General features: G+C 43.0%; 1 protein-coding gene across 5 annotated transcripts in view; it reads right to left on the bottom strand.

The window, feature by feature from the left end:
* SEPTIN6 (septin 6) overlaps nucleotides 1–25829 on the bottom strand; it is a 73215-nt gene that overhangs the window by 31648 nt on the left and 15738 nt on the right. For 4 of the 5 annotated variants that reach the window (XM_036305906.1, XM_036305907.1, XM_036305905.1 and 1 more), the window contains exons 2-4: nucleotides 25073–25187; nucleotides 16988–17183; nucleotides 1440–1626 (exon numbers count right to left, since the gene is read on the bottom strand). In XM_036305906.1, the coding sequence (XP_036161799.1) occupies nucleotides 1440–1626; nucleotides 16988–17183; nucleotides 25073–25187 (498 nt within the window). Of the gene's footprint in view, nucleotides 1–1439; nucleotides 1627–16987; nucleotides 17184–25072; nucleotides 25188–25829 lie in introns of those variants that run through there. The other variant, XM_036305908.1, reaches the window with a different exon arrangement.

Here is a 25829-nt window from a genome sequence, read left to right as displayed (position 1 = left end):
CTGGGAGCTTTAGACTTGGAAGACAAATTCTGTCTCCTTTGCACGTTGCCTCAGGAGACTGTTATCACACAGCGGACCTTGGAAGCACTTCCCTTGAAGTCTTTTTTGGGAGAGGAGGGGGCCAAAGCCCTTGCCAAGGTAGAACAGCAGGCAGAGCCAATTCTCCTCATCGCTGTTCCTCACACCTCCATCCGCACACTATAAATATGCCAAAGGCTGCTTACTTAACCTGCCCACTCACCGGGCCACCAGCTGTGTGGCTCTCTGCTGCCCTATACAGGGCATGCAGGGCGTGGCGGCATTTCCAGAGCAGCCTCTTACTCATGGGCAGTTAGCTCACTGCTGCAAAAAATGAAAAATTGCTTCTATTTTTATTACAGCTGATTTTCAGTTTTCATAGTGGATGTGCTACTAAATAATTGCACATAAATTATGTTTTTGTTAAAACAACAACCTTGGAGTCAGAGAGAGCTCAGTCTGAATCCTCTGTGCCTCCATTTCCTCATGTGTAAAATGGGAATAATAATAGTACCCACCACACTGAATAATTAGAAAGGTGAAATAAAATAATGCCTATAAAATGCCATCACAGTGTCAGGCACCTACAAAACATCAGGAAGAAATGCACTAGTAATTGGGTTTTTTAAAGAATTCCATGGTCAAGTCTTTTGTACAGCAAATAGTCCTCTAACATGAAGAATCATCGTCTAATTTATATCTGGAGTGGGATTTGCATTCTTCATTTTCTCTTAAAGTGGGACAAGCCCAATTTCCGCAGCCATCTGTTTCAGGTATGGAGGCAACAGAACATGGTGCCACAGATCTGAATTCCACTCTAGACTCTGCCAATAGCCAGCTAAATGACAACGGGAAGTCACTTAACCTCCTAGAGCCTCGGTTTTCTTCTCTGTAAAATGGGGGATATCGACTGTGTTTGCCTCATAGTGTTGTTGTGAGGATTCATTGAGATGCTCCATGAAGTACTTAGCACAATGGTGACATATGAAAGCTTAACAAATGTTAGCTGCGATTAGAAAAATCAGTATTGATGATGAGAATAATAACTTTCAACGTCAAGTTTGCACGTTTGATTTTAGTACAGGTCAGTTAACATATGGACAAAGAAAAAACATCTTTCCACTGCCAAAGCCCGAGCCCCTAGACCGGGACAGCCATCTTGATTACATGTACCTTTATGCCCAAGAGGGATCAGGGCAGAAAGGTGGCTCAGGGGAAACCTGTGCCTCATGTTGGGAAAACAGTGTGTTTGGCACAGGGTCTGAATCAACAGCACCATCTTTATGGAGGGACAGGGAATAAAGGAGAGGACGAAGAGACCATAAAACCTCTCCTGGAACTCACTGCTACTTTGCATGAGAGACCAATAAGAGTGATCCAGCTTGCCTAGCCTCGCCCCTGCCCTCGCCCTGCCTCCATACCTTACTATCCAGCTTCTTCATCGTCATTAGGTCCAGAGACTTCAGGGAATGACCCGTGGGGGCGATGAAGTATAAGCAGACGTGGATGCGAGAGTCGTGGTAGGTGTGCAGGACCCTGCGGATCTTCAGCTCCTCCTGCAGGTAGGCTTCGAATTGGGCATCGAGGAATTCCACGATGGGCTTGTAGCTAAAGGGGAGAGAAGGGAAATGGCCTGGCCACTTCAAAAATGGGGATTTCGATACAATCCCTTGTCGAAGTTTAAAATGTCCTCGGTAATTGACTCTCCCCATCGAGCTGGATTTTTCCGTCTCCTCTCAGTGCACCTCCAATCCCATCTGGCTGGTCACCTCCTTGATCCTCACATGAACCAAGCTTATGCCCATCTGTGCACCTTCGTTCTGGAATGCCCATTTTTCTCTTCTCACCACAATACTGCCCTCCCAGACCCCAGGGCCCAGTTGAATGCCCATCTCCTCCATACAGCCTTCCCCGATTATGCCAAAAATCCCTTCTGTTCTGTGCTGGGTACCCAGTGGTGGCCAGGACCTCTCCCTGACCCTGTTGCTGGGGAATCCCGTCAGAATGCTCTGGGTTCCACTCAGTATTGCAAGGTTCAGTGGCGCTCCCCACTTGACTCCCCTAAGGTCCAGATATGTTTTCAGTTCTCATTTCCTCCAAGGTTGTGATTTTAAAATCGAAGTAATTGGGCAAATTTTGATAAAGATACTCGCCCCCACCACAGCCTTCACAAGTGCACCCCCCAAGCTCACTGAGTCTCCTCCATATGCAGCCCCCCTTTGCGGCCCTCAGGTCTTGCCAGGACTTCTTAAACAACAGCTCCCTGTCCTAGGAAGTTTCTCCCTTCTCCCTTGGGCCATTCCTGCTGCCCCTGTGGCCTCTTTCTGCTCTACCTAGGTCAGCTTCACTTCAGCCCGGACTCTGTTCTCATCTCCCTGTCTCTGCTGTCTCTCCATCTGGGGCTAGAAGAGCTGGGGCAGTGAGTCTGCAGATACCACTGCCAGAAGGGAATCTGATCAAAGGAGGAGTGGGGCCTAGGCAGCACCTCCTACCTGCAGCAGACCCCAACCTGAGCCTTTTTGAAAGATTCCCCCTTTTAGAGAAAGGAAAACAGCTTTATAAAAAAGAATCACTGCCCTGACCAGTTTGGCTCAGTGGATAGAGCATCGGCCTGCGGAGTGAAAGGTCCCAGGTTCGACTCCAGTCAAGGACATGTGCCTTGGTTGCGGGCACATCCCCAGTGGGAGGTATGCAGGAGGCAGCTATCGATGTTTCTCTCTCATCGATGTTTCTAACTCTCTATCCCTCTACCTTCCTCTCTGTAAAAAAATCAATAAAATATATATTTTTTAAAAAAGAATCACAGCTCTAGTTGGTGTGGCTCAGTGGATAGAGCATCAACCTGCAGACTGATGGGTCTTGGGTTTGATTCTGGTCAAAGGCACATGCCTCAGTTATGGGTTTGATCCCCAATAGGGGGTGTGCAGGAGGCAACCAATCAGTGATTCTCATCATTGATGTTTCTCTCTCTCCCTCTCCCTCTCTGAAATCAATAAAGATAAATTTTTAAAAAAATAATTACAGAATCCTAGATTCTAGGAGCCACATACAGAGGAGAGATCCAGGTGCAGGTTACCTCTAGAGCCCCAGAAAAAAATCTAAAAATATAGTCCTTTCTTCCTTTGATCCCTCTGAGCCAAACATTGTTCTGAAGGGTAATAGCATCAAAGAATCTTTTTCTTGCAGAGAACCTTAGAAGGTTCCTGAAGAATTAGGAGTGAGGATGCAGGGTGCATCCCTTAGACTCATATAATTAAATTTTGGATGATCAGCTGGTTTGAATGATCTAATCATGGCACTGCTTCATTTTTTTTGTCCATTACATAACTTTTTTACTTTAGTATTTTACTCTACAAAAGAGATCAAAGGAGGAAAGAAAAGTGCATTTTTAGCTTTCCTCCCCTGAATCTCTGGTGATGCCCTGGGCCTATCTTTCTGCTGCTGCCTCTGGCTCTTAGGGTCTCTTTAGGGGTATATGAATCAGACCAGGCAAACTAGCCAATCAACCAAGAAGATTTGGTTCAGTCTAATCCTAAATAGGTGATTCATCTTTGTCTCGTCCGTGTTCAGCATGGAATCTGAGATAATGGCTCTGCCCCCATTCCCAACAGCTCATCTTCCCATGGTAGTCATCTCTCCCACCCCACTCTGTTGTGCTCAATGGACTTCAAAACACGGTAAACAAGATCCTGTACTCTCACAGGCAACCTCTTCACAAAATGCTTCCTTCCTGTGATACCTGTCTCCTCTTCAAGCAAGTTGTTTCTCTCATATCCTTCTCAACTAGAAACTGCTACTTCTTTTACACCCAAGTTCCATGGGTGTGAGGGGTAGAGGGAGCGTTCTCCTAGCTAGTCATTCCCTGACTTATTATGATTTCTTCCATCTCCTACAAAACCAGCTCTAATATACTCTCCCCCTCTTCATCACTACTGTTTATCTTTTACATTTTAGGGTAGGAGTTCTTCAACTGGCGTCTACAGACCTCTAAGGGGTCTGTGGGTAGAATTCATAGTGTCCATGAATTTGGACAGGACAAAAACACATCTTTTTCACTAAATTTTAACTAAAGTTTAGCATTCTCTTTAGGTGCAAACGTTGGTAACACTCTACTGTAATTTTAGCACTACCCAAGATTTCATAATCAATAGAAATCACTGATATTTTTGTTTCCTATTATAGTTCAGCAAATATCTCAAAACAACATTTATACTCATCAAACTTTTAAGTTATGATACTTATTAGACCTGCCTATAGATATTGTTATTTCAGGAATTAAAAGAAGTACATGAATTGTTAAATCACAATTTAAAAATATTTCAGTATTAACTATATTTTAGTATAATTGGTGTATTTTAGGCATTTAAAAGTGTTATTTTGAAAATGAGCCCATAAGTCTCACTAAAGAGTCCTAAGGCACAAAGCAATCCCTGCTCTAGACAGTTCTTCTTATTTATTTCAGTTAGTGACATGCATTATAAAGACAATAAAATAGGATAATTGGATAAAAGGTGACTCAGGGTTCAGCTACTTTAAACATAGTGATTAGGCTTCTCTAAGGATGTGACCTTTGAGCTGCAAAGATGAGAATGAGAGAGCCAAGGAGAATCTGGGAGAGGAGCATTTCAGGAAGAGAAATAACAAATGTAATGGTCCTGAGGCAAGTTTGAACAATAGGAAGAAGGCAAGGGAGCTGGAGGCTAGTTAACAGAAGAAGAAGAATAAACTATTCACAATAGCCAAAAGGTGAAAACAGCCCAAATGTCCATCAGTTAATGGCTGAATAAACAAAATGTGGCATATCCATACAATGGACTATTAGCCATTTAAAGGAAGAAAGAAGGTTCTGATACACTGTAGCCACATGAATGAACTTGAAAACACCATGATAAGTGTAAGAAGCCAGTCACAAAAGGACAAATATTGTATGATTCCACTTATCTGAGTCCTAGAGTACTCAAATCATAGAAACAAAAAGTAGAATAGTAGTTACCAGTGGCTGAAGGGGAGGGAAGTAGGGAGTGTTATTTAATGAATTTCCTTTTGGGTTGATGAGAATATTTTGGAACTAGGTAGAGGTTGGTGGTTGCATAACATTGTGAATGTATTAAATGCCACTTAATTGTTCACTTTAAAATAGTTAATTTTATATTATGTGAATTTCACCTTAATAGAAACAAGAATAATAAGAGATAAAGCAAGTAAAGCAGCAGGGAACAGGTCACATAGGGTCTTGTGGGTAAGGTATAGTAAGGTTTTTGTGGGGGTTTTTGCTGTGAATGGGGTCTTTTGTTTCATAATGTTTTCAAATTGGTTATTGTTGGTTGATCAAAAGTCTGTGGCTTGAACTAAAATACAGAGCAACCATCATTCAGAACCACCTGAAATCTAGCTGAATGGAAGTCCTACAACTAGAGAATTAAAGAAGAAAACACATTGGAACTGGAGACATAGCAGCTCTACCTAACACATAGAAACAAAGACAGCAGCCAAAATGAAGAGACAAAGAAACATGTCACAAATAAAAGAACAGAAGAAATCTCTGGAAAAAGAATTAAATGAAATAGAAGCAAGCAAACTACTAGATACAGAGTTCAAAACAATGGTTATAGGGATGCTCGAGGAACTTAAGGGGAGCTTCAAGCGACTTAGTGAGACTTTCAAGGAAATTAGTGAGAACATCAAAGACATGAAAAGAGACTAGTCAGAAATGAAGAATATATTAACTGAAATGAAGAATAATTTACAGGGAATCAATAGTAGGGTAGAGGACACTGAGAATCAAAGCGATTTGGAATTGAGGAAGCAAAAAACACCCAATCAGTAGAGCAAAAAGAAAAAAGAATCAAAAAAAGAAAAAAAGAATCCAAAAATATGAAGATAGTGTAAGGAGCCTCTAGGACAACTTCAAGTGCACCAATATGTGCCTCATGCTTGAAGGAGAAGAAAAGGAGCAAAAAATTGAAAACCTATTTGAAGAAATAATGACAGAAAACTTCCCCTACTTGGTTAAAGAAATAGACATACAAGTCCAGGAATCACAGAGAGTCCCAAACAGGAGGAACCCAAAGAGAACCACACCAAGATACATCATAATTAAAATGCCAAAGGTTAAAGACAAAGAGAGAATCTTAAAAGCAGCAAGAGAAAAGCAGTCAGTTACCTACAAGGGAGTGCCCATATGACTGTCAGCTGATTTCTCAACAAAAACTTTGCAGGCCAGAAGGGAGTGGCAAGAAATACTCAAAGTGATGAAAACCAAGGACCTACAAACAAGATTACTCTACCCAGCAAAGCTATCATTTAGAATTGAAGGTCAGATAAAGAGCTTCAAAGACAAGAAAAAGCTAAAGGAGTTCATCGCCACCAAACCAGCATTATATGAAATGCTGAAGGGTATTCTCTAAGAAGAAGAAGAAAAAGATAAAAAAAAATACTAACAATAAAATGGCAATAAATACATACCTATCAACAATTGAATCTAAAATAAACAAACAAGGAATCTTATGAACAAAATAAACAGATGAATAAAATAGAGCCTGAGGCATGGAAACATGGAACAAATGAATCTCAGAGGAAAGGGGGGTGGGCAGGAAGAGATTAACCAAGGATCTTATATGCATATGTGCATTACCCATGGACACAGACAATAGGGAAGGGATACCTGGTGAAGGCCTGGGGCAGGGCAGGATCTGGGTAGAGGAGGGCAATGAAAAAAGGAGTATTACATCTGTAATACTCTCAACAATAAAGATAAAAAATTATAGCAGCACAAAAAAAAGTCTATGGCTTTCTGCATGTTTATTTTAAAATTGGATACCTTACTGAACAATTGTTCATTAGAATTGTTTTCCAGTTGATTACTTTGGGTTTGCTAAACAGACATATTATAGAAAAATAATAATTTTATCTCTCAGTGAACACTTCAATTTTCATCTTTCTTGCTAATGTTGACATCCCTTCTTTTAAAAAAATATTTCTTTTTAAAAAATATATTTTATTGATTTCAGAGAGGGAGAGGGAGAGAGAGAGAAATAGAAACATCAATGATGAGAGAGAATCATTGATCAGCTGCCTCCTACATGCCCCCTACGGGGGATCAAGCCCACAACCCAGGCATGTGCCCTTGACCGGAATTGAACCCGGGAATCTTCAGTCTACAGGCTGATGCCTATCCACAGAGCCAAACCAGCTAGGGCACCAGTCCCTTCTTGAAACACTGTCCTCTGGCTTCACTGCCACCATTATATCCTACCTCTATAACTCTTACTTTCTCACTTACCCTACCTTGGCCTGTTTCTAAGCTTAATCCTGGACCACTTCTGTTGTCCTTCTACACATTACATGCATATTATCCCTGAGTGGTCTCACTTATTCCCATGGTCTCACTTATCATTGTCTTCCTATTACACTTCCTAGACACCTGGACATCATCCTAGTATCCTTCCTCCCCCATGTGCCAGTTCTCCGCCAACACAGCCATCAGAGGCTTCCTGCTGGAAACCTGTAAGACCTGGTCACAGACACTGTACTTGAACACCGCCATCTTAGACAAAAAGCCAAGTTACCACAAGGTCAGGTCTTCTAGAACAATGCCAAAAGTGACAACAGCTAATTCACTCTATTACCATCCTTCCAGTCACCTCTTCTTCCTTCTGCACGCATCCCTCTATGGGTTCATCCTCCTGTAGCTCTCTTCTTTCAAAAACATTTCCACTGTGCCCTCTGAAATCCCTGTGCCATGATAAAACAAAATTGCTTACATTTTTGCCATTCAGAGTACAAGAGTGTGGTTCTTGGACCAGTAGCATTAGTATCACCTGAGAGCTTGTTAAAAATGCAAAATCTCCAGTACCCAACACAGACCTACAAGATCAGAATTTGCATTTTATTAAACACCTCCAAGGCTTGCATACAACATTAAAGTCTGAGAAGTGCTGGCCTATATCATCTGCCTCTTTCTAGAACTTGCCTACCTTTTTCCCTTAATGGAAACCTCATTCTTCCCTGGGGACACCACAACCCTGAGGACACTGATACCTGGAAACCCTCTTCAGTGTAGGCATCCCATTCTCCCACAATTGGGGTCACTAGGGTGGGCATTCACGGGGATCCTCAGAGCCACTTTTAGACTGAGACTGTTACTCCTCTACCTCAGTATAAAGCCCTCTCTTCATTTGAGACCTCTTCCATCTTCTTCTGGTAGCACCTGACCCATAGTCTTTCTCCCCATTCTGGGTGATTACAATGTGCTTTAGATAACCCATCAACCTTCAACCTCTTAATTCCTTGATTGCCTCAACTTCACAACCTTTAGCTCCTTCTGCTTCAGCCACCTACACACCTTACCACTAGCCATATCAGTTTCACCCAAGACATACTAGTACTCTCTCTAATACCCCACTATGTGACCACAACCTCACATTTTTCCAGCTCTCTTTTGCTTTCAATCCTCTTAAACCTGATCTTTCACTCCATAGAGTCCTCTTGTACCTTGACCTCTCCTTTATCTCACAAGATATCAGCCTCTTCCTGGCCTCATCGTTTTTCTTGGCCCAGGATCAACCCCATAATTGATTACCTGAACCACTTTTTTTACCAACAACCTCATTTCCATTGTATCCCGCCTTCTATCCTACTTCCCTAGCAAAACTGCTGTGCTGAACAAATTTTAGTATCTGCTCTCTCTGCTCCTACACCACTGCTGCTGAAGTTGGCTAGAAGCAATCACAAAACTGTAGGTCTTGGCACCACTACAAATTCATGGCCTCCAACCTCTCATGGGCCTTTAGAGCAACATGACAATCCATTTACTCAGCTTTCATTGGCTCCCTTCCCATTGCCTTTGTGGACCATTCCAAATTTTTACTACTTTCCTCAAGCTCCAAAACATATTAATAACCCCTTCACTCTCACAAGATGATCTTACCTCCTGTTTTACCAATAAAATTGAGGCCATCAGGCTCACACTACCCCAACTTCCTGCCTCACTCCCTCCCCTCTAAAAATGAATCAACTCTTCCTGGTTTCTCTTTAGTCTCTGAAAATGAAGGGATGCTCATCCTGTCCAAGGCCCATTACCCCTGTGCAGTTGATCTCATTCCTTTCATGCTCTTAGAACCTTATTTCGTCTATAAGCTCCTCACCTCCTATTGACTCCTTCTTCTCAACTTATAAACATACTTGAGTTTTCTCTCATCTCCAAAAAAAAAAATCCCCTCAACCTAATCCTCCTCAACCACACATTTTTCTCCATCTACTCCTCTGTCTGTTTTTTCCTTTAACAGTCAAGTTTGTTTTCTGCCACTATCACAGGGCCTGGCCTACAATAGGTGCTCAATAAATATTTAATGGATGGATGGAAATGTTTTTTAAAGAATAATCTATTCTTTTTTATTTTCTCTTGATTTGAGAGAGAGGAAGGGGGAGAGAGACAGAGAGAAAGACAGAGATAAGGACAGAGACATCGATGTGTTGTTCCACTTATTTACACATTCATTGGTGTTTCTTTTTTTTTTATAATAAGGTGGGTTTTTTTAAAAATATATTTTACTGATTTTTTACAGAGAGGAAGGGAGAGGGATAGAGAGCTAGAAACATCAATGAAAGAGAAATATCGATTAGCTGCCTCCTGCACACCCCCTACTGGGGATGTGCCTGCAACTAAGGTACATGCCCTTGACTGGAATCGAACCTGGGACCTTTCAGTCCGCATGCCAACGCTCTATCCACTGAGCCAAACTAGTTAGGGCTGGTGTTTCTTTTATATGTCCTGACCAGGGTTGAATCCAAAACCCTGGTGTATTAGGATGATGCTCTAACCAACTGAGCTACCTGGCCAGGGCTTAATCTATTCTTTTTAAAAATTTACTTCTCATTCACTGCTGAACACATTAGAGACATTTTCTACCCTCATCGGCATCCTAGTTAACACATTAATTGAATACTTTTGGTTTTGAATGATGTAAATTTAGAAGTATTGTCTTTAGTGCTTTATTTTTTTCCATCAATGTATATATCATCCATTCATCAAATATATACTGAATACTCACTACATGCTAGTTGGCTAACTTGTATTCATACTACAAAATGTCAAGACATAGTTCAGCCATTTCTGATCACATTCTCTCCCCTTTCAGCAACCTCCACCCTACACTCCACCAGGCTTGGCCAATTGCTACTCTTCCTATTCCTACAGCCCCCTTCCACATGCCTCTGTTATTATATTTAACATATTATATAAAATTCGTATATGTATTTGTCTCCTCTTCTAAACTGCAAGTTCCTTAACTAAAGACTGCCTTATTTCTTAGTATCCCTGGCACTTGACACTGTACCTGTCACACAGTTGACATTTAGTATTTTATAAAGTGAACCAGATCCCCCACCTCAATTTGGTTACTAAGTCTTGTGGACTCTTTCTCTCACACCTGCCCCCTCCTTTCGATTCTCAAAGCTTCTGCTCCTGTACAAGCCCTCATCATCTCGCCCATCCCGACCTTGTCTTCCCCTAGACATTGTTTTATCTCTTTTTTCCCAGGTCAAAAAAGCTTAAACGAGTAGTCTACACCCACTTTATCTAACTCCTTTTTAAAAACTTCATTCTTTTTTATTTCTTTTTTTGTTACTTTCCATCTTTTTTATTTTCCTTATTGATTAAGGAATTACATATGTGTCCTTATCCCCCATGCCCTCCTACCCCCCCGCTCATGCCCTCACCCCCCTGGTGTCTGTGTCCATTGTTTATGCTTATATGCAGCATACAAGTCCTTTGGTTGATCTCTCCCCCATACCTCCTCTTTCTTATTTTTAATGATGCAAGCAATACATGCACTTATTCTCCCCTCCTCAGAAGTAATACTATTTTCAGTTTGTTGATGATCCTTGCAAACATTTTTTATCCGTTTACATACAGAGAGAGAGAGAGAGGGAGAGAGAGGTGGAGAGAATGTTTGCTGTTGTGTTGGGAAGGGGCAGACTTACACAAATGACATCATGATCATATCATCCTGCAACTTCTTTTTTTCACTTAACAACATGCCCACATTTTGGGGCATATAGATCTACCTCCTTCTTTTCAACTGCCAAATACAAGTCCATGGTATGGTTGTATCATAATTTATTTAGTTGCTCTATTGGTGGAAATTTAGACTGTTTAAATTTTATAAATTCCATAGCAAATGTTATAGTGAATATCCTTTTTGTATGTTTTTCATGAACATGTGCAACTGTTTCCCTAGGTTATACACCTAAAAATGGAACTTCTGGATCACAAGGTATTCACATTTTACATTTTAATAGATTCTGCCAAACTTGCCCTCCAAAAAGCTGCATCAATTTATAGTCCCAGCAAAATGAATGAAATTACCTGGTGTTAGTGGATATATTTTTATCTTTTATTTTGATTGGCCATTTGTATTTCCCTTCTGTCAATGACCTGTTTATTTCTCATTGAATTGTAGAAGCTTTTTACATTTTATTTTTTTAAAAAAATATTTTTATTGATTTCAGAGAGGAAGGGAGAGGATAGAGAGAGAGAAACATCAATGGTGAGAGAATAAGTGACCAGTTGCCTCTTGCACACTCCACACTGAGAATCAAACCGAGACCTCCTCATTCACAGATCGATGCTCAACCACTGAGTCACACCAGCTGGGAGCTCTTTTACATTTTAGAAAGATCATTTGTCTGTTATATAGGTTACAAATATTTTCTCCCAATTTGTACTTTGTTCTTACTTTTGTTTATGGTATCTTTCAATATACAAAAGGTTTTTTTTGTTTCAATGGATTTACATTTGTCAGTCTTTTCTTCTATAACTTTTGGATTTTGTATTATAATTAGAAAAGCCTTCTATACTCCCAAAGTTATAAAATATTCCTCTACATTTTCTTCTTATATTTTTAGAACTTGTTTTTAATCCAACTGGAATCTATTTTTGTAAATGATGTTTGTGTGGGAGGGTCTCTTCTTATTTTTTCCTAATGGATGGCTTATTTTCCCAGCGCATTTCCTTGAATAGTCAATTCTCTCCCTGATGACTTCCTTATGCTAAATTTCCATATACACATGACTTTGCTCTTGGAGTCACTTTTCTGTTCTATTACTCTTTTTGCTATTCTGACGCTTTTACTTCCTTATCTCCCATTCAGTCACAGCAATCTGGCTTCTACCCACAATTTCCCTGGAATTATTATTCCTAAATGTGTTAATGACCTTCTTGTTACCAAACCCAATGGATATTTTTCAGTCCTTATCTTCCTGGACACCATTTATCATTTCCTCCCATATGCTACATGATATAATTCTCCCTTGGTTCTTCTACCAATAACAGTCATGATTATAGCAGTATCTTCTGTTCATTAGTTACTCTGTGCCAGGCACTGTTTAAGCTTTTCATATGCCATACATGTCAACTATGCCTCACCACAACCCTTTAGGGTAGATAGTAGTATTATCATCACCCTCACTTTACACGTGAGAAGACTGAGGCATAGAGAATTTGTGTCTTATGGTAGTGTAAGCCCTGACAGTTCTCTTTTTCTCTTTTGTAATACAAGTGCCTGACTTGAGTTCTGATTGCCAAGGCATCCACTTCAAAGTTGGCTATCTGAATAAACACATCACCAGCCACTTAAAGATGGAGAGCTAGGCTACCCCCACCTCTGCCTTAAACTCCTTTGTTTTAGGGGTCTTGGTTGATTTCCATAACTGAGCTTTTGGACCACTAGTTTTTTTCTCTTCACACACTTTATTTTATTATTATTATTTTTTTAAATCCTCACGCAAAGATATTTTTCCATTGATTTTTAGAGAGAGTGGAAGAGAGAGGGAGAGACAAAGAGAAACACTGATGTGAGAGAGACACATCAGTTGGTTGTCTCCCGCATGCCCCCAACCAGGGCCGGCAGCCTGCAACTGAGGTAGTGCTCTTGATGGAGTAGAACTTGGGACCCTTCAGTCTGCAGGCTGACGCTCGATCCACTGAGCCAAACTGGCTAGGGCTCTTCCCCCACTTTAAATTCCTGCTCCTATGTTTTAAATTCACCAGTAAAGACTGAGCCGACAAAACCTTAGCCCCAAACCCTCAACCTCAATCAAAACAGAATCCCAGGCCCATGTGCTCCCTCTCTTTCTCACAGTGTGGCCAGTATGCCCTGTGCTTTCCAGGATCTGTGAGTAATAAACCTCCCACACACACACACCCAAAGTTTCCCAGTGGTTAATGCAGAGGGTGTCTTCCAATCACAATAAGAATCACTAGGGCCTATCTGGCCACAATACCACTGGAGTTGAGGCTGGCACAAAACACTTGTCCAAAATCCCTGGGCTAATTAGTGGCAAAATGAGATTTGAACCCAGGTCTGTCTGAGACCAAAGCCTAAATTCCTAAGCCTATGCCCCTCTCCAGCCAGTCCTTCTGTCTCCCTCTTGGGTTCCTTTTGCTCCAGAATCTTTTCAATGGTGACTTTTTCCAGGAAAAATAAATGATGGCATTCATCACTATCCCTCTGTTTATCTGTGCACCCTGAGTAAAGCAGGCATTCTGATGCTCTGTTTCCATGTAGTTGCACTGACATCTCTATACCCAAATGGCCCTATCTATATGGAGAAAACATTGGGGTTTTTAAATTACAGATCCCTGGAGTTTACTCCACCTCTGCTCTCCAGCCATTTCAGGGAGGCTTTTCATTTCTACTTATTTTTTTAAAATATATTTTTATTGATTTCAGAGAGAGAGAGAGAGAGAGAGAGAGAGAGAGAGAGAGAGAGAGAGAGAGAGAGAAGCATCAATGGTAAGAGAGAATCATTGATTGGCTGCCTCCTGCACGCCCACACTGGGGATCGAGTCCCCAACCTGGGCATGTGCCCTGACCGGGAATGAAACGGTGACCTCCTGGTTCCTAGGTTGATGCTGAATCACTGAGCCATGCCAGCCAAGGTCGTTTCTACTTATTTTAGTTTCTATTGCAGGAGTCCCCCCTTATCCATAGGGAATATGTTCCAAAACCCCCAGTGGATGCCTGAAACCACAGATAGTACTGAACCCTATGTATACTGTGTTTTCTTCTCTACATACATACCTGTGATAAAGTGTAATTTATAAATTAGGCACAGTAAGAGATTAACAACAGTAACTAATAACAGAACAATTATTACAATATACGGAAATAAAAGTTTTGTGAAAGTGATGTCCTCTCTCTCAAAATATCTTACTGTACTGTATATACTAGACTCACCTTTTCACTTAAAGGAAGCACTTTACAGCTTCTCTTTGGCATATCCAAATTGCCAGCATCACTACTCTTGTGTTTTGGGGCCATTATTAAGTAAAATAAGGATTACTTGAACACAAGCACTGCAATACCGAGAGTCCATTTGATCACTGAGATGGCTACTAAGTAATAGGAGGGTAGCATAGACAGCTACCCTGAACAAAGGGATGATGTGCTCATGGGCAGGAGGGAGTGGAATGATGCAAGATTCCACCATACTACTCTGATGGTGTGCAATTTAAAACGTATGAATTGTTTATTTCTGGAATTTTCTATTTAATATTTTCAAATCATGGTTGACTGCAGGCAGCTGAAACCGCAGAAAATGAAACCACAGATCAGGGGGACCACTGTATTCGATTTTGTATAAGTATGTATCATATTTATAATCAGGAAATACAATTAAGATGATACAAATATAATGGGAGTAGATTAGCCTCTAAGGTGTTGTATCAGTTCAGTCCTCCCAAACCACCATCAAGACGTTTTCCAATGTTAGATTTGCTGAATGTATGTTACTGAGAACTGAAAGAAATTTAACCGAGAACTTGAGCGATGTGCAGCTGAGATTAAGCATTCGTATTGTGACCTGAATATCCCTGTTTCAGAGTGTCTAATTCATTCTCAACCAAATAAGATTAGCACAAAAAACAAGCCTATAAAAAGCAGAGATGTCCTTTATTTAGAATTTTAAATGGAAAACAGAAAGCAGTTCAATTTTTAAGAAACTAAATATATTTATTCAGTCCAGCCGGTGTAGCTCAGTGGTTGAGCGTCGACCTATGAACCAGGAGGTCACGATTCGATTCCCCATCAGGGCACAAGCCTGGGTTGTGGGCTCGATCCCCAGTGCGGGGCATGCAAGAGGCAGCCAATCAATGAGTCTCTCTCATCATTGATGTTTCTATCTCTTTCTCCCTCTCCCTTCCTATCTGAAATCAATAAACATATATTTTATATATATTCATTGTAAGGAAATAAGAATGGCTGTTGTAACTTGAAGGGAGAAATAGAAGAATTTGGGATTCAGTTCATCTAAGAAGCAATAGAATCCTGAAAGAATGAGCAGAGACTGCTCAAAATGATAAATGGCCTTGTCTGGGATGAGCATATGTGATAACCATGTAACTTCCAGTTAAATGCAGATGGTGCCTGACCCCCATTCCTGGCCCTAGCCCACATCACATCCTCATCTCTGAGCTCTCCCCACCCCTCGTTCACACACCATTAGAAATACCTCAGACCTCCTCCTATCTCTCTGCTTATTCCTGAACTGTCTCTTTTAGGATGTCTTTTCCTCCATCTGCTCACTTAACAGCCTAAGCTTTTCATCTTTAGCCTAGTGTTCAACTCGCTCAACTCTGATCCCTAAGTGATCTCACATACGTCTGCAGTTAAAATCTCTATTTCCGGTCTAGACCCTTTCCTGACCTCTAACCCTGTATATTCAGCTGCATACCACTGAAGGTCATCAAGTGTCTTCATGGTCCACAGACAACTCAAACTCAACATGTCCAAAACAGAAGTGATTCCTTTAAAAGCGTATCCTCTCTTACTGAATTCTGCCACCATTTGTCTACTCTTCAAAGCTGGAAATCTGTCCCCTCATCCTATCTCAGCACCTGATATAACTCTGGCCTAGTGCAATTGGGCCAGTAATCTCCTAATTGATCTTCCTACTCTCCAGTTTATCTCAAAGTACCTTCTTCAAAGGCCAATCAGATGACATCATTCTATTCTAAAAACCATTCAATGGCTTCACATAGGCAGTTCTGTAAATCCCTCTAGGACTTGGCACCTGCTAGTCTTCAGGATCATCTCCTTTACTTTTCCCAGCTTATCCCAGCACTAGCTCAGGGGCAGACTCGGGTTTATTTGTTTGTTGTGGAGTCTTAAGCTTATATGATTTGAAGGGCCCTCCAAGAAAGATAATATAATATTATGACTAAAAATTAGTTACATGGCCTTGAAAGGAGACTGTGTAAGTGAGGGCCCTGAAGCTTAAGTTTCATTAACTTCACAGTAGCTCTGCCTCTGGTCTGGCAAAGAGAGCAAGCTTCAGTTCCCTAGAATATACCATAATCTTCTACATCTCTGCCTTTGTACAAGCAGTTACCCTTGCCTGGAATGCCCTTCCCTCCCTGCCCTTATCCGTCTGGCAAAACAATTCACTCTTCAAGGGTCAGCACAGGGACACCTCCTATGTGAAGGCTTCCCTGACCTCCCCACATGGAATTGACTGTTCTCTCCTTTGGGTTCTCATTGTAATTTGTCCTTTACCTCCTTGTACCCTGTTCTTTACAGAGCATATCACTCTGAATTGATTTGTTTAAAACCAGCCTTCCCCGTGAGTGCCTCAAGGGCAAAGACAAGGTCAATCCTTTTCAGATTGTCAGAGCACAGAAGTACCTGACACAAGATGGGAGCTCAGTAAATGTCTGCTGAATGGAATGGAGACCTCATCCATGCGTACTAGAAAGACACCCTTCTTTTGGCAAAATCTGTAGAGTAGAAAAGTTGCTGTACACAGGGACCCTGGGTGGAGGTGGCACTTATGAGGGATCTGCTGCCTGCCTATACCATTCTGAGAAGAGATCGAGGCTGGACCAAGACACCTGTGGTCTCTCAAGACTGTTGTGGTGAGCTATTTCCCATGGCCTCCCACCAGCCTCCCACCCCACCCCTGTCCTTACCTGTCCTCCTTGTTGATCTGGTCCCCAAAGCCCACCGTGCTAACAATTGTGAGCTTTAGCCCCACGTGGCTCTCCTGGAGGTCATAGGTATTGGACCGAAGCTGGACACCTGGCTGTGTGTGGGTGGCTGGCTCCCCCTCGAACTTAGTGTTGAACAGGGTGTCCATGAGGGTGGACTTGCCCAAACCTGTCTCTCCTGAAAAGCAAAAGGATAAATTATGGTCCATTCACATAGTGACTGTGAAGCCATTCCACATCATGTTTTGGATGCATATTCATTGACATGGGAAAGTGTACATGATAAGACACTAAGTGGACTGTTTGATCTCAATTAAGTGAAAAAACTGAAAGGAACTGCATCAACATATTAGCAGTAGTCATCTCAGGATATTGCAATTGGAGTAATTTTCCTTTTATTCCTCATTTTTTTTGTTATGTGAAAATTGAGTACACATTGTTTTATAGTTAGAAAAAGAAACTGTTCTAGGCAATGATTGGAGAGGTAGAGTTATGCCTAGAAAAAGACTGGAAGGAAATACAATATATTCCTTACCAATGGGTATATGTGGTTTTCATTTCTTTCTTTATGCTTTTCTCTACTTTCCAAACTTTCTGTGAGGAACATGTATAGCTTTAGTAATAAAAATTAAAAGCTTATTTTAAATTTTAAAAGAAAGGTACAGCAGTCTCTCATCAAATAAATATCCCCTTAGTCCCCATGTCACCTCCCTGCCAGGACCAGAGTGCTCTGCCGATGATGCCCAAATGAATGTGTGTCCCAGTGGGGAGACTGTGTGGCCTTCGGCTTCTCCTCCCAGGGGGTTGAGCAGGTTTGGGAGGCTATTTCTGGAAGACCTAAGGAACTCAAGCCACTGCCATAAGCCAAGGAGTGTTCAGGGAATGAGACATTAGAGGGAAGCTGGTGGCATGGGAGTTAGGCCAGATGTTAAGCCACAAGCTGGGCTGGGTATTACAGCTGTTTACAGTCTCTTTGAATCCAGACTGTTTTTGGGTCCCTGCCCCAAGCAATTCAGGAATACAAGATTCAGTAGTTAATTACCTTGGATTGCCTTTGACTACCTAGACTACCCTGCCATTCTGTTATCATCACCCCTCTTCTTCCCTCTCCCTCCCAACCGCTGAGATGTGAGTGTTGACTGTCTTTATAGTCAAGAGCAGGTTTACACTGTGCAAATCCTGACCTGGCAAATCCCCCCTGTGACTGACAGCACATACTAGTATCTGCAAGGCAGTCCAGGACTAGGGTTAGGGCTGCCTAATTGCAAATGGTCCATCTCCCCTCCACCCTCTGGGTGCGTCTAGCTTTGGATCTTCCATGCCTCTTTTCTCCCAACTATGAATGCAAGAGGTGCTTTTTAAAATATCTGTTGATGAGAGCTTCTGTGTGTGGAGAGATGAGATGAGAGAGAGAGAGAGAGAGAGAGAGAGAGAGAGAGAGAGAGAGAGAACAAGGAGAACATTCAATTCAGCCAGCTACCCGGCCCCCCAGCCCAATTCCATAGCCAGGCCTGACTAATGGGGTTGATTGTCAGGGTGCAGGAAAATGGTTCCTCACACAGATCATATTTCCACCCAGGGCCTGCTATACCTATTAGCAGCAAAGATTCTCCCAGAAGAGGCCCCTTTGTTCCTCCCCAAAGAAACAGGAAGCATTTGGGTCCCAAGAAAAATGTGGTGAGGTGAGGCCTTTGCAATGGGAGGTGACAGACTTGGCCAAGCAATGGAATGTATCACCCCCTCCCCGCCCAAGGGTGGGGAGCAGCTAACTGCAAATGGGGCCAGCACCTCTGAGGTGGAAACACAGGGTGGCTCCCACACCCTAACTCGCCTTCCCTCTGGGCACTGAGGTTCAAGCTACATTTTAGCCTGGCTTTGTACATTCCCATCTCCACCCCCTCTTCTGTTCCCTGAGCTCTTTGTTGAATGCCTGGCAACAACTAAAGAGTGGTGGGTCCTGCCTCCCCAACACCCAGATCTGGCTCCCTGGCTCTCTGATCCAAAGGGTTCTCAGAGAGCAGGGAAGGGGACAGCTTCCTGTACTCCAGAGGGTGCCTAGCTCGGCCTCAGGACCAGGACTACAGGGTGAGGGGCCCACCCTGTTTGCACAGCTGAAGAAATAGAGGCCTGCAGGCAGGGCAGAGCAGCAGGGAGTGGCAGCAGGGAAAATGACCACCCAAATGCCTGCCAGCACAAAAAGGCTGTGGAAACTGTATGCCCAAGGACGAATGTCTGGAAGAAAAGAACCCGTGGGTGTCTAGGGAATCGTGATAAACGCAACATGAGAAGAGGACAGAAAATCAAGTGAGCTGTCCCATGGCTATTGAGTGCCCCCATTCCAGCTTTCCCATCAATGTGGAGCCTGGGGGTGGATAGAGTAGGCCCTCTCTCTCAATGGCTGGCACAGCCTCAGCCTGAGCCTAGGAAGATGTCCCCTCCCATGCTGCCCCGGGCCCAGTATTGAGTGGGAGGGAGGGCACATGTGGCCAAATTCAGATCAGGTCAGCATATTCCACACCCCTGCAGGAAGGTGGGGCTTGGCAGTTAGATTTCAGTAGGAAACCTGAGGAGTCCCTAGGGGTCAATTTCTCTCTCCTCCTCCCTCCTCATAACTGAGCAGGGTTTAACCCTTTTAAAGTCATCACCATCAGCCAGGAGGATTTCAAGTCACTGCAGATAGCATTCTGGAAACACTAGATTTTTTAAAAAATTAAAAAAACCCCACATACTATGAAATATGCTTTTTCAAACTATACTCCCTAGGATAGTCCAATGTTGACCTCTGTACACTGAGTTAAAAACCACTGTAACAGCCCTGGCCGCTGTGGCTTCGTTGGTTGGAGCGTTGTCATATACACCAATGGGTGGCAGGTTCAATTCCCAGTCAGGGCACATACCCATGTTTCAGGTTTGACCCCTGACTGGAGCAATGATTGAGGTCTCTCACATCAATGTCTCTCTCTCTCTTCCTCTCTCTAAAATTAATTTTTTAAATGTAAAAAAAACCCTGTAGCCCTTTTCTTCATCTGCTGCTAGTCTTTGTATCCTCTGGCACCTGTGCAATGAAGTCCTTGCCAGTGATGAAATGCAGAGCCCCAGCCATGTCATCACTAAATGAATGTGTGGCCTGAATGGAGCCCTTTCCCCTCTCTGGGCCTCAGTCTCCTTCTCCATAAGACGATCAGGTTAGAGTAGTAATAACAGCTATCATTTATGGAGCACTTACTATGTGCCAGGCACTGCTGTAAATATTTCGTATTTTCTTATTTTATCCCCCAAATGAGCCTATGAAGTAGATATTACTATCTGTCCTTAATTTACAGATGAGTTAACCAAGCCACTTCCTAGCGATGTGCATTTGCCCCCGTTCTCAGCCTCTCTGCACCTGACCTTCCTCATCTGTATAATGTAAATGAAGTAACTGGCCCAGGGTTACAAAGTAGTAAGTGGCAGAGTCAGCATGTGAATTGAGGCAGTTTGAACTTGGAACCCATGCTTATAACCAATATGCTCTAGTGCAGTGGTTGGCAAACTGCGGCTCGCAAGCCACATGCGGCTCTTTGGCCCCTTGAGTGTGGCTCTTCCACAAAATACCGACTTCTGCGCATGGGCCACGAAGTTTCAATCGCACTGTACGTGCGCACCCGCACGTGGTATTTTGTGGAAGAGCCACACTCAAGGGGCCAAAGAGCTGCATGTGGCTCGCGAGCCACAGTTTGCCGACCACTGCTCTAGTGCATCCCATAGGCATCATATGTTGGCTCATTCGGTCATTGAGCAAATATTTACAAAGCCTCTAATAGGAGCCAGACAGCGTTTTAGGGGCTGGGGAATACAGCAGTGGACAAGAGAGCCCCAATCCCTGTTCACATAGAGCTCAGTCACATGGAACTAAAGTTTCTTCCAGCTCCAAATGATGGAATAAACCAAGAGAAACATCCCTGAGTTCAAAAGGGAGGAGTCCAAAAGGAAGCTCTCCAGGAACTCCAGTTGGCCAAGGGAGCCTGTGGACAGGGACAAGGTCATGCCTGGCTTTGTGACCTTGATTTTTTCTCCTTCCTGATCTGGCAGAGCAAACTGCTGTGCAGGAGCCAGCTTGCCCAGCTTCCTGCAGCTCTTCCCAAGCCCATGTGCAGTGACGACAGGTTGGCAGCAAAAAAAAAAAAAAAAAAACCAAAAAAAACCCCAGCTATGGTGGGAATAATGACACAACGGAAATCGGCAAATGCTGCACACCATGGCAATTTTCTCCTGAGCACAGATGGTGAAACACTGACGAGCACACCGCTGCTGGCAACTTGTCTTTCCCAATTGACCCCTGACCTTGATAGAATGCTAGCTGCCCTTCCCCTCCTCCTTTAGTGAACCTCAATCCTGTTTCTCTTGTATGCTTTTTTCCAAGTTCGACAGACTCCAGTTGTGACTGGAATCCTGAGCAGCTTCAAAGTAAATATTATCATTATGACTCTCTGTGCTCCTCGCAGGCATTACTGTTGCTGGCACATTCGGAGGGCTGAGTCGTTTTGGGGCTCTTTCCCAGCAGAACATTTGTATTGCTGTCTCTGGCGGCTCCTCTGAGGCCTCCTGCACTATATCGAGGATCATGGGATCCTAGCAATTTGCAAAGCTAAGCGACCAGTAGATATTTTTTATTAGGAGAGGAGAACATAATCAGTAATTATTATCAATCCTAGAGAATTTGTTGAGGAGGAGTCTCTTTTTGTTGTTGTTGTTGTTGTTAATCCTCACCTGAGGTTATTTTTCCATTGATTTTTAGGGAGAGTGGAAGAGAGAGGAAAAGACAGAGAGAAACATTGATGTGAGAGAAACACATCAGTTGGTTGCCTCTTGCACAAGCCCCAACCAGGGCCGAGGCCAGGGAGGAGCCTGCAACCAAGGTATGTGCCCTTGACCGGAATCAAACCCGGGACCATTTGGTCCGCAGGCCGACGCTCTATCCACTGAGCAAAACTGGACAGGGCTAGGAGGAATTTTAATATGCTCACACCCATATGCTTAGCCCTCTAAAAAAATAATCACTGTAAGTGCCATTTATTGGTATTCTGACATATAAATTGGGCTCTGGATTCATAAAAATTATCTCTTCCAATCTCATTATACACACATGCACACATGTACATGACAGGTACCTACTCTGCTAGGCTTGGGCCTCTGTTCAGCAGCCCAGCACCAAGATAAATAAATACTGTGCTAAAAATACCCTGGGTCTCTGTTAATAATAGAAGCTAGTGCTACCATAATTTTACACTTAAACTGCCTTATTAGAAAAGAAAAGAAATCCTTTGGGGGAACATATTCTATGCCCAAACAGTCATTAAGGGAGTAAACCTGTCAGTTATGCACAGGCGGTAGACAGGCGTGAAAGCATGGTCACTGAGTCCTGTGAGAGAAAAGATCACCTTCAGCAGCTAAGCTGCAAACCCTTTGCCAAGTCAGCAACAGCACCGAGCCCCATGGCTGAGCTGAGAATTGCAGGCTTGGAGCCACTCTTAGCTGCTTGTGACCTTGGCCAAAATTGTGGGTTCTCTGAGCAATGACAGGGTCGCAAGCACAGTCAGAGAACAGAATGCATGAGCTGAAGGCTTTTTTGCATCAAGGATGAAGAATGAAATTAACTCAGTCCAGGCTGGTGCATTGAATGGTTGCACCTGCAGGGCTAAGAGGGGAGCTATTAGGGCAGCCATTTTATGAAGCTTGACATTAGGGGAAAGAAAGAGACAGGGTGACTGCTTGGGGATGAATGTCTCCTTCCTACCCCACCCCTCTTGGAGGGTCTGTCTCGGGCAGTTAAGCAAGGCTAGCCCAGCAGGTGCACGCTAAAGCATTCACAGTTGTACAATGCCTAGGCTGGAACTCAAGGACAGGGGTTTACTATTTCTCCCACTTGTTTGCCATGACTTTGGCTGCCTCTTCCTCTGGGCCGTTGGGGAGCCTGTGACCCACATGTCCAATTACCCGACACGTCCGACCTCAGAGAGCTATACTTGTTTGCATGGCCTCCCTCCTGAAGCTTACTAGCCCACCCAAATTGGTTGAAAGGTTGCTTGGTGTGGGTATGTCATTTCACTTCTCATCTCCTCAACTTCAGTACAGGTCATACAAAGCTCTGGGAGGAATGCCAAGAGAATCTAGTATGTTTGTGTGGAAATTTTTAGTAATCAAATATTATGTAAAATAAGTTGGCCATCAGCCAAAGATTGGAGAGATCTGGCAGCCCTCATATTACATGTGATAGCATTTCATCTTGATGTCAATCATCGTGACTTCTATTTATGTTGTATCCTTCTCCTAATAGCAACTAATCATAACCATCAGAGAATTTCTGGCATTTGATGAATTAACAGCCTAGATCAGGGGCGGGCAAACTTTTTGACTCAAGGGCCACAATGGGTTCTTAAACTGGACCGGAGGGCCAGAACAAAAGCATGGATGGAGTGTTTGTGTGAACTAATATAAATTCAAAGTAAACATCATTACATAAAAGGGTACGGTATTTTTTTTCAATAGTTTTATTCATTTCAAACGGGCCGGATCCGGCCCGCGGGCCGTAGTTTGCCCACGGCTGATCTAGACTCTAAGACCCATGATCTGAAATTTGTGAAGCACTTATTTTCATTTCATAGGTTCCAAAGCTGGTGTGTGTGTGTGGGGGGGGGAGCCATTAAGCTAGTGAGTGAGCTTAGCTGACAGCCTGTCGTCCATATTTAGAAGTGACTTTGTTGTGCTCCACTTGCCTTTGAGTGTGCAGTTATTCTCCTATAGACAGTGATATGGAAGAGTGCTGGGGATGGAGGAGAAGAAAATGAATGACCTTGGTTAGAAAACTTTACATTAAAGAGTAAAATATCCAATTCAAGAGTGGCTCAACATGATCCTCAACATGAATGAGTTCCCATAAGCTCTATACAAGAATAAGAAAAGGCAATTACCAGAGGTATTTGAGTGTTTCAACCAGCATGAAAACGGACTTTATTATGGTATTATACAATTATTAAGGTTTGGAAGTAGGTCAATGAAAATATGTAGGTATGCTCTACTGCACTGTGTAGTGAAAATTATATGCTATGATCGTGTTTGCAAATTTGGGATTTTTTAAGGTCTAAGGAGAGATTCTTAAAGAATGTCAAGGAACTTTTGTTCCTCATATTTGGTTGGTGCTTGAGTTTTTACAATGCTTTTGTGTTCTCAGGACATGTTGCTAGCAGCGGTTAGAGAAGTAGAAGGCGGGACAATGGGTCAGCTAGATGTGGGTCCTTGTCCTTGCTCTGCCACTTATTCTGTGTTGCCTCAAGTAAGTCCTTATCCTCCCAAGCTTCTGGGTCTCCATCTGTTCAATGAGGATATGAATGCTACTCACTCTGCTCACTTCACAAAGCCCTGTTAAGGACCCAAATTGCTAATGTGGGAGTGTTTGAGAAGCATAATAAGTGGATCCTGTGGGCTTAACTCACTCATTCCTTTCATAAACATTATTGAACTCTGTGTGCAGAGATTAGCATATCAGAGGTGGCTAAGATGTGGTTTTCCACGTTTGAGACTACAGGTCCAGGCAGAGATATACTTAAAGGGAATAAAAGAACTTTGCACACAGCTATGTGGTCCGTGCATTTGAGTTCCAACTGTAGCAAGCATCGCAGGACTGCAGAGGAAACAGACGGACCAACCCACTACCCAGTAGCTGTATGCATATTTTTGCAGCCATTACCTCCATCCCAATTCTGCCCTGGCCCCCATTTTCTGCAGTCAAAACAAACCTGACAGCAATAGCTGAGCCAGCAAGCTCTCTTGCAAAATTTCCACAGGGTATCACACAGCTCACTTTCCCTCAAAGTATGACCCCATATTCTGGTCTGACCAGCGGAAAATGTCATTACAGCCAGGTGTTTAAAAAAAACAAGCAGAGGATAAAAGAAGAAAGCAGGGGGAGGGACGCTCTTGCAAGTAGATCAGAATGACATACTATTTAACCTAATTACCTGCAAAGCCACATCCAGCTATTAAGTATCTATATTCTGTAATAGAAATTTCTGCTGTGAAAATACTCACCCACACACATGATGTTGAAGCAGAAGCCCTGGCTGACTGACTTATTCACCAACTGGTCCGGCAAGCTGTCAAACCCCACGTGTCCAGCCAGGGGGAGAGTTCGGCAACCTTCACCCTAATTTGGAAGGGGATGGAGGGGAGAAAATGAACATGTGCTCACAAACAATCTGAGCCTCACTTCTCCATCCAAATAATATATGTGTTAGGAAGTAACATCCGCCCAGGCTCCTGTCACCATAGTTCCAGGCAAAGCAAACTACAGAGGTGCTTATAAGGGGTGGGAGGGCAGGGGCAGGAGATGAGACCGCTGGCTCCAGAGGTTCACAAACTTGGTTAAATTCTCAACTCACTTACAAGCTGGATAATCTCTCAGAAACTCCACTTCCTTCTCCGTCTGTCATATGAGATAATATTACTTATCTTACAGGTGATTGGGAGACTCAAATGTGCTCACACATGTAACAAACTTAGAACAATGCCTGGTACGTGCATACATGTTCAGTAAATATTACAAAGGGATTTTAATTACTCCTCTCCTAGGGCATTTTGGGGATCTACAATGGTGGTACCATGTAGAGGTTAAGAGACTAAGCTTTGATAAAATATGGAAATAACCCGAATGCCCATCAATAAATGAGTTGATTGCCCTGACCGGTTTGGCTCAGTGGATAGAGCGTCAGCCTGCGGACTGAAAGGTCCCAAGTTCGATTCTGGTCAAGGGCATGTACCTTGGTTGCGGGCACATACCCAGTAGGGG

This window comes from Myotis myotis, unplaced genomic scaffold, assembly GCF_014108235.1.
Source record: "Myotis myotis isolate mMyoMyo1 unplaced genomic scaffold, mMyoMyo1.p scaffold_m19_p_4, whole genome shotgun sequence".
Taxonomy (NCBI): domain Eukaryota; kingdom Metazoa; phylum Chordata; class Mammalia; order Chiroptera; family Vespertilionidae; genus Myotis; species Myotis myotis.
The sequence above is the reverse complement of the archived record's forward strand: the minus strand, read 5'-3'. Positions and strand labels throughout refer to the sequence as shown.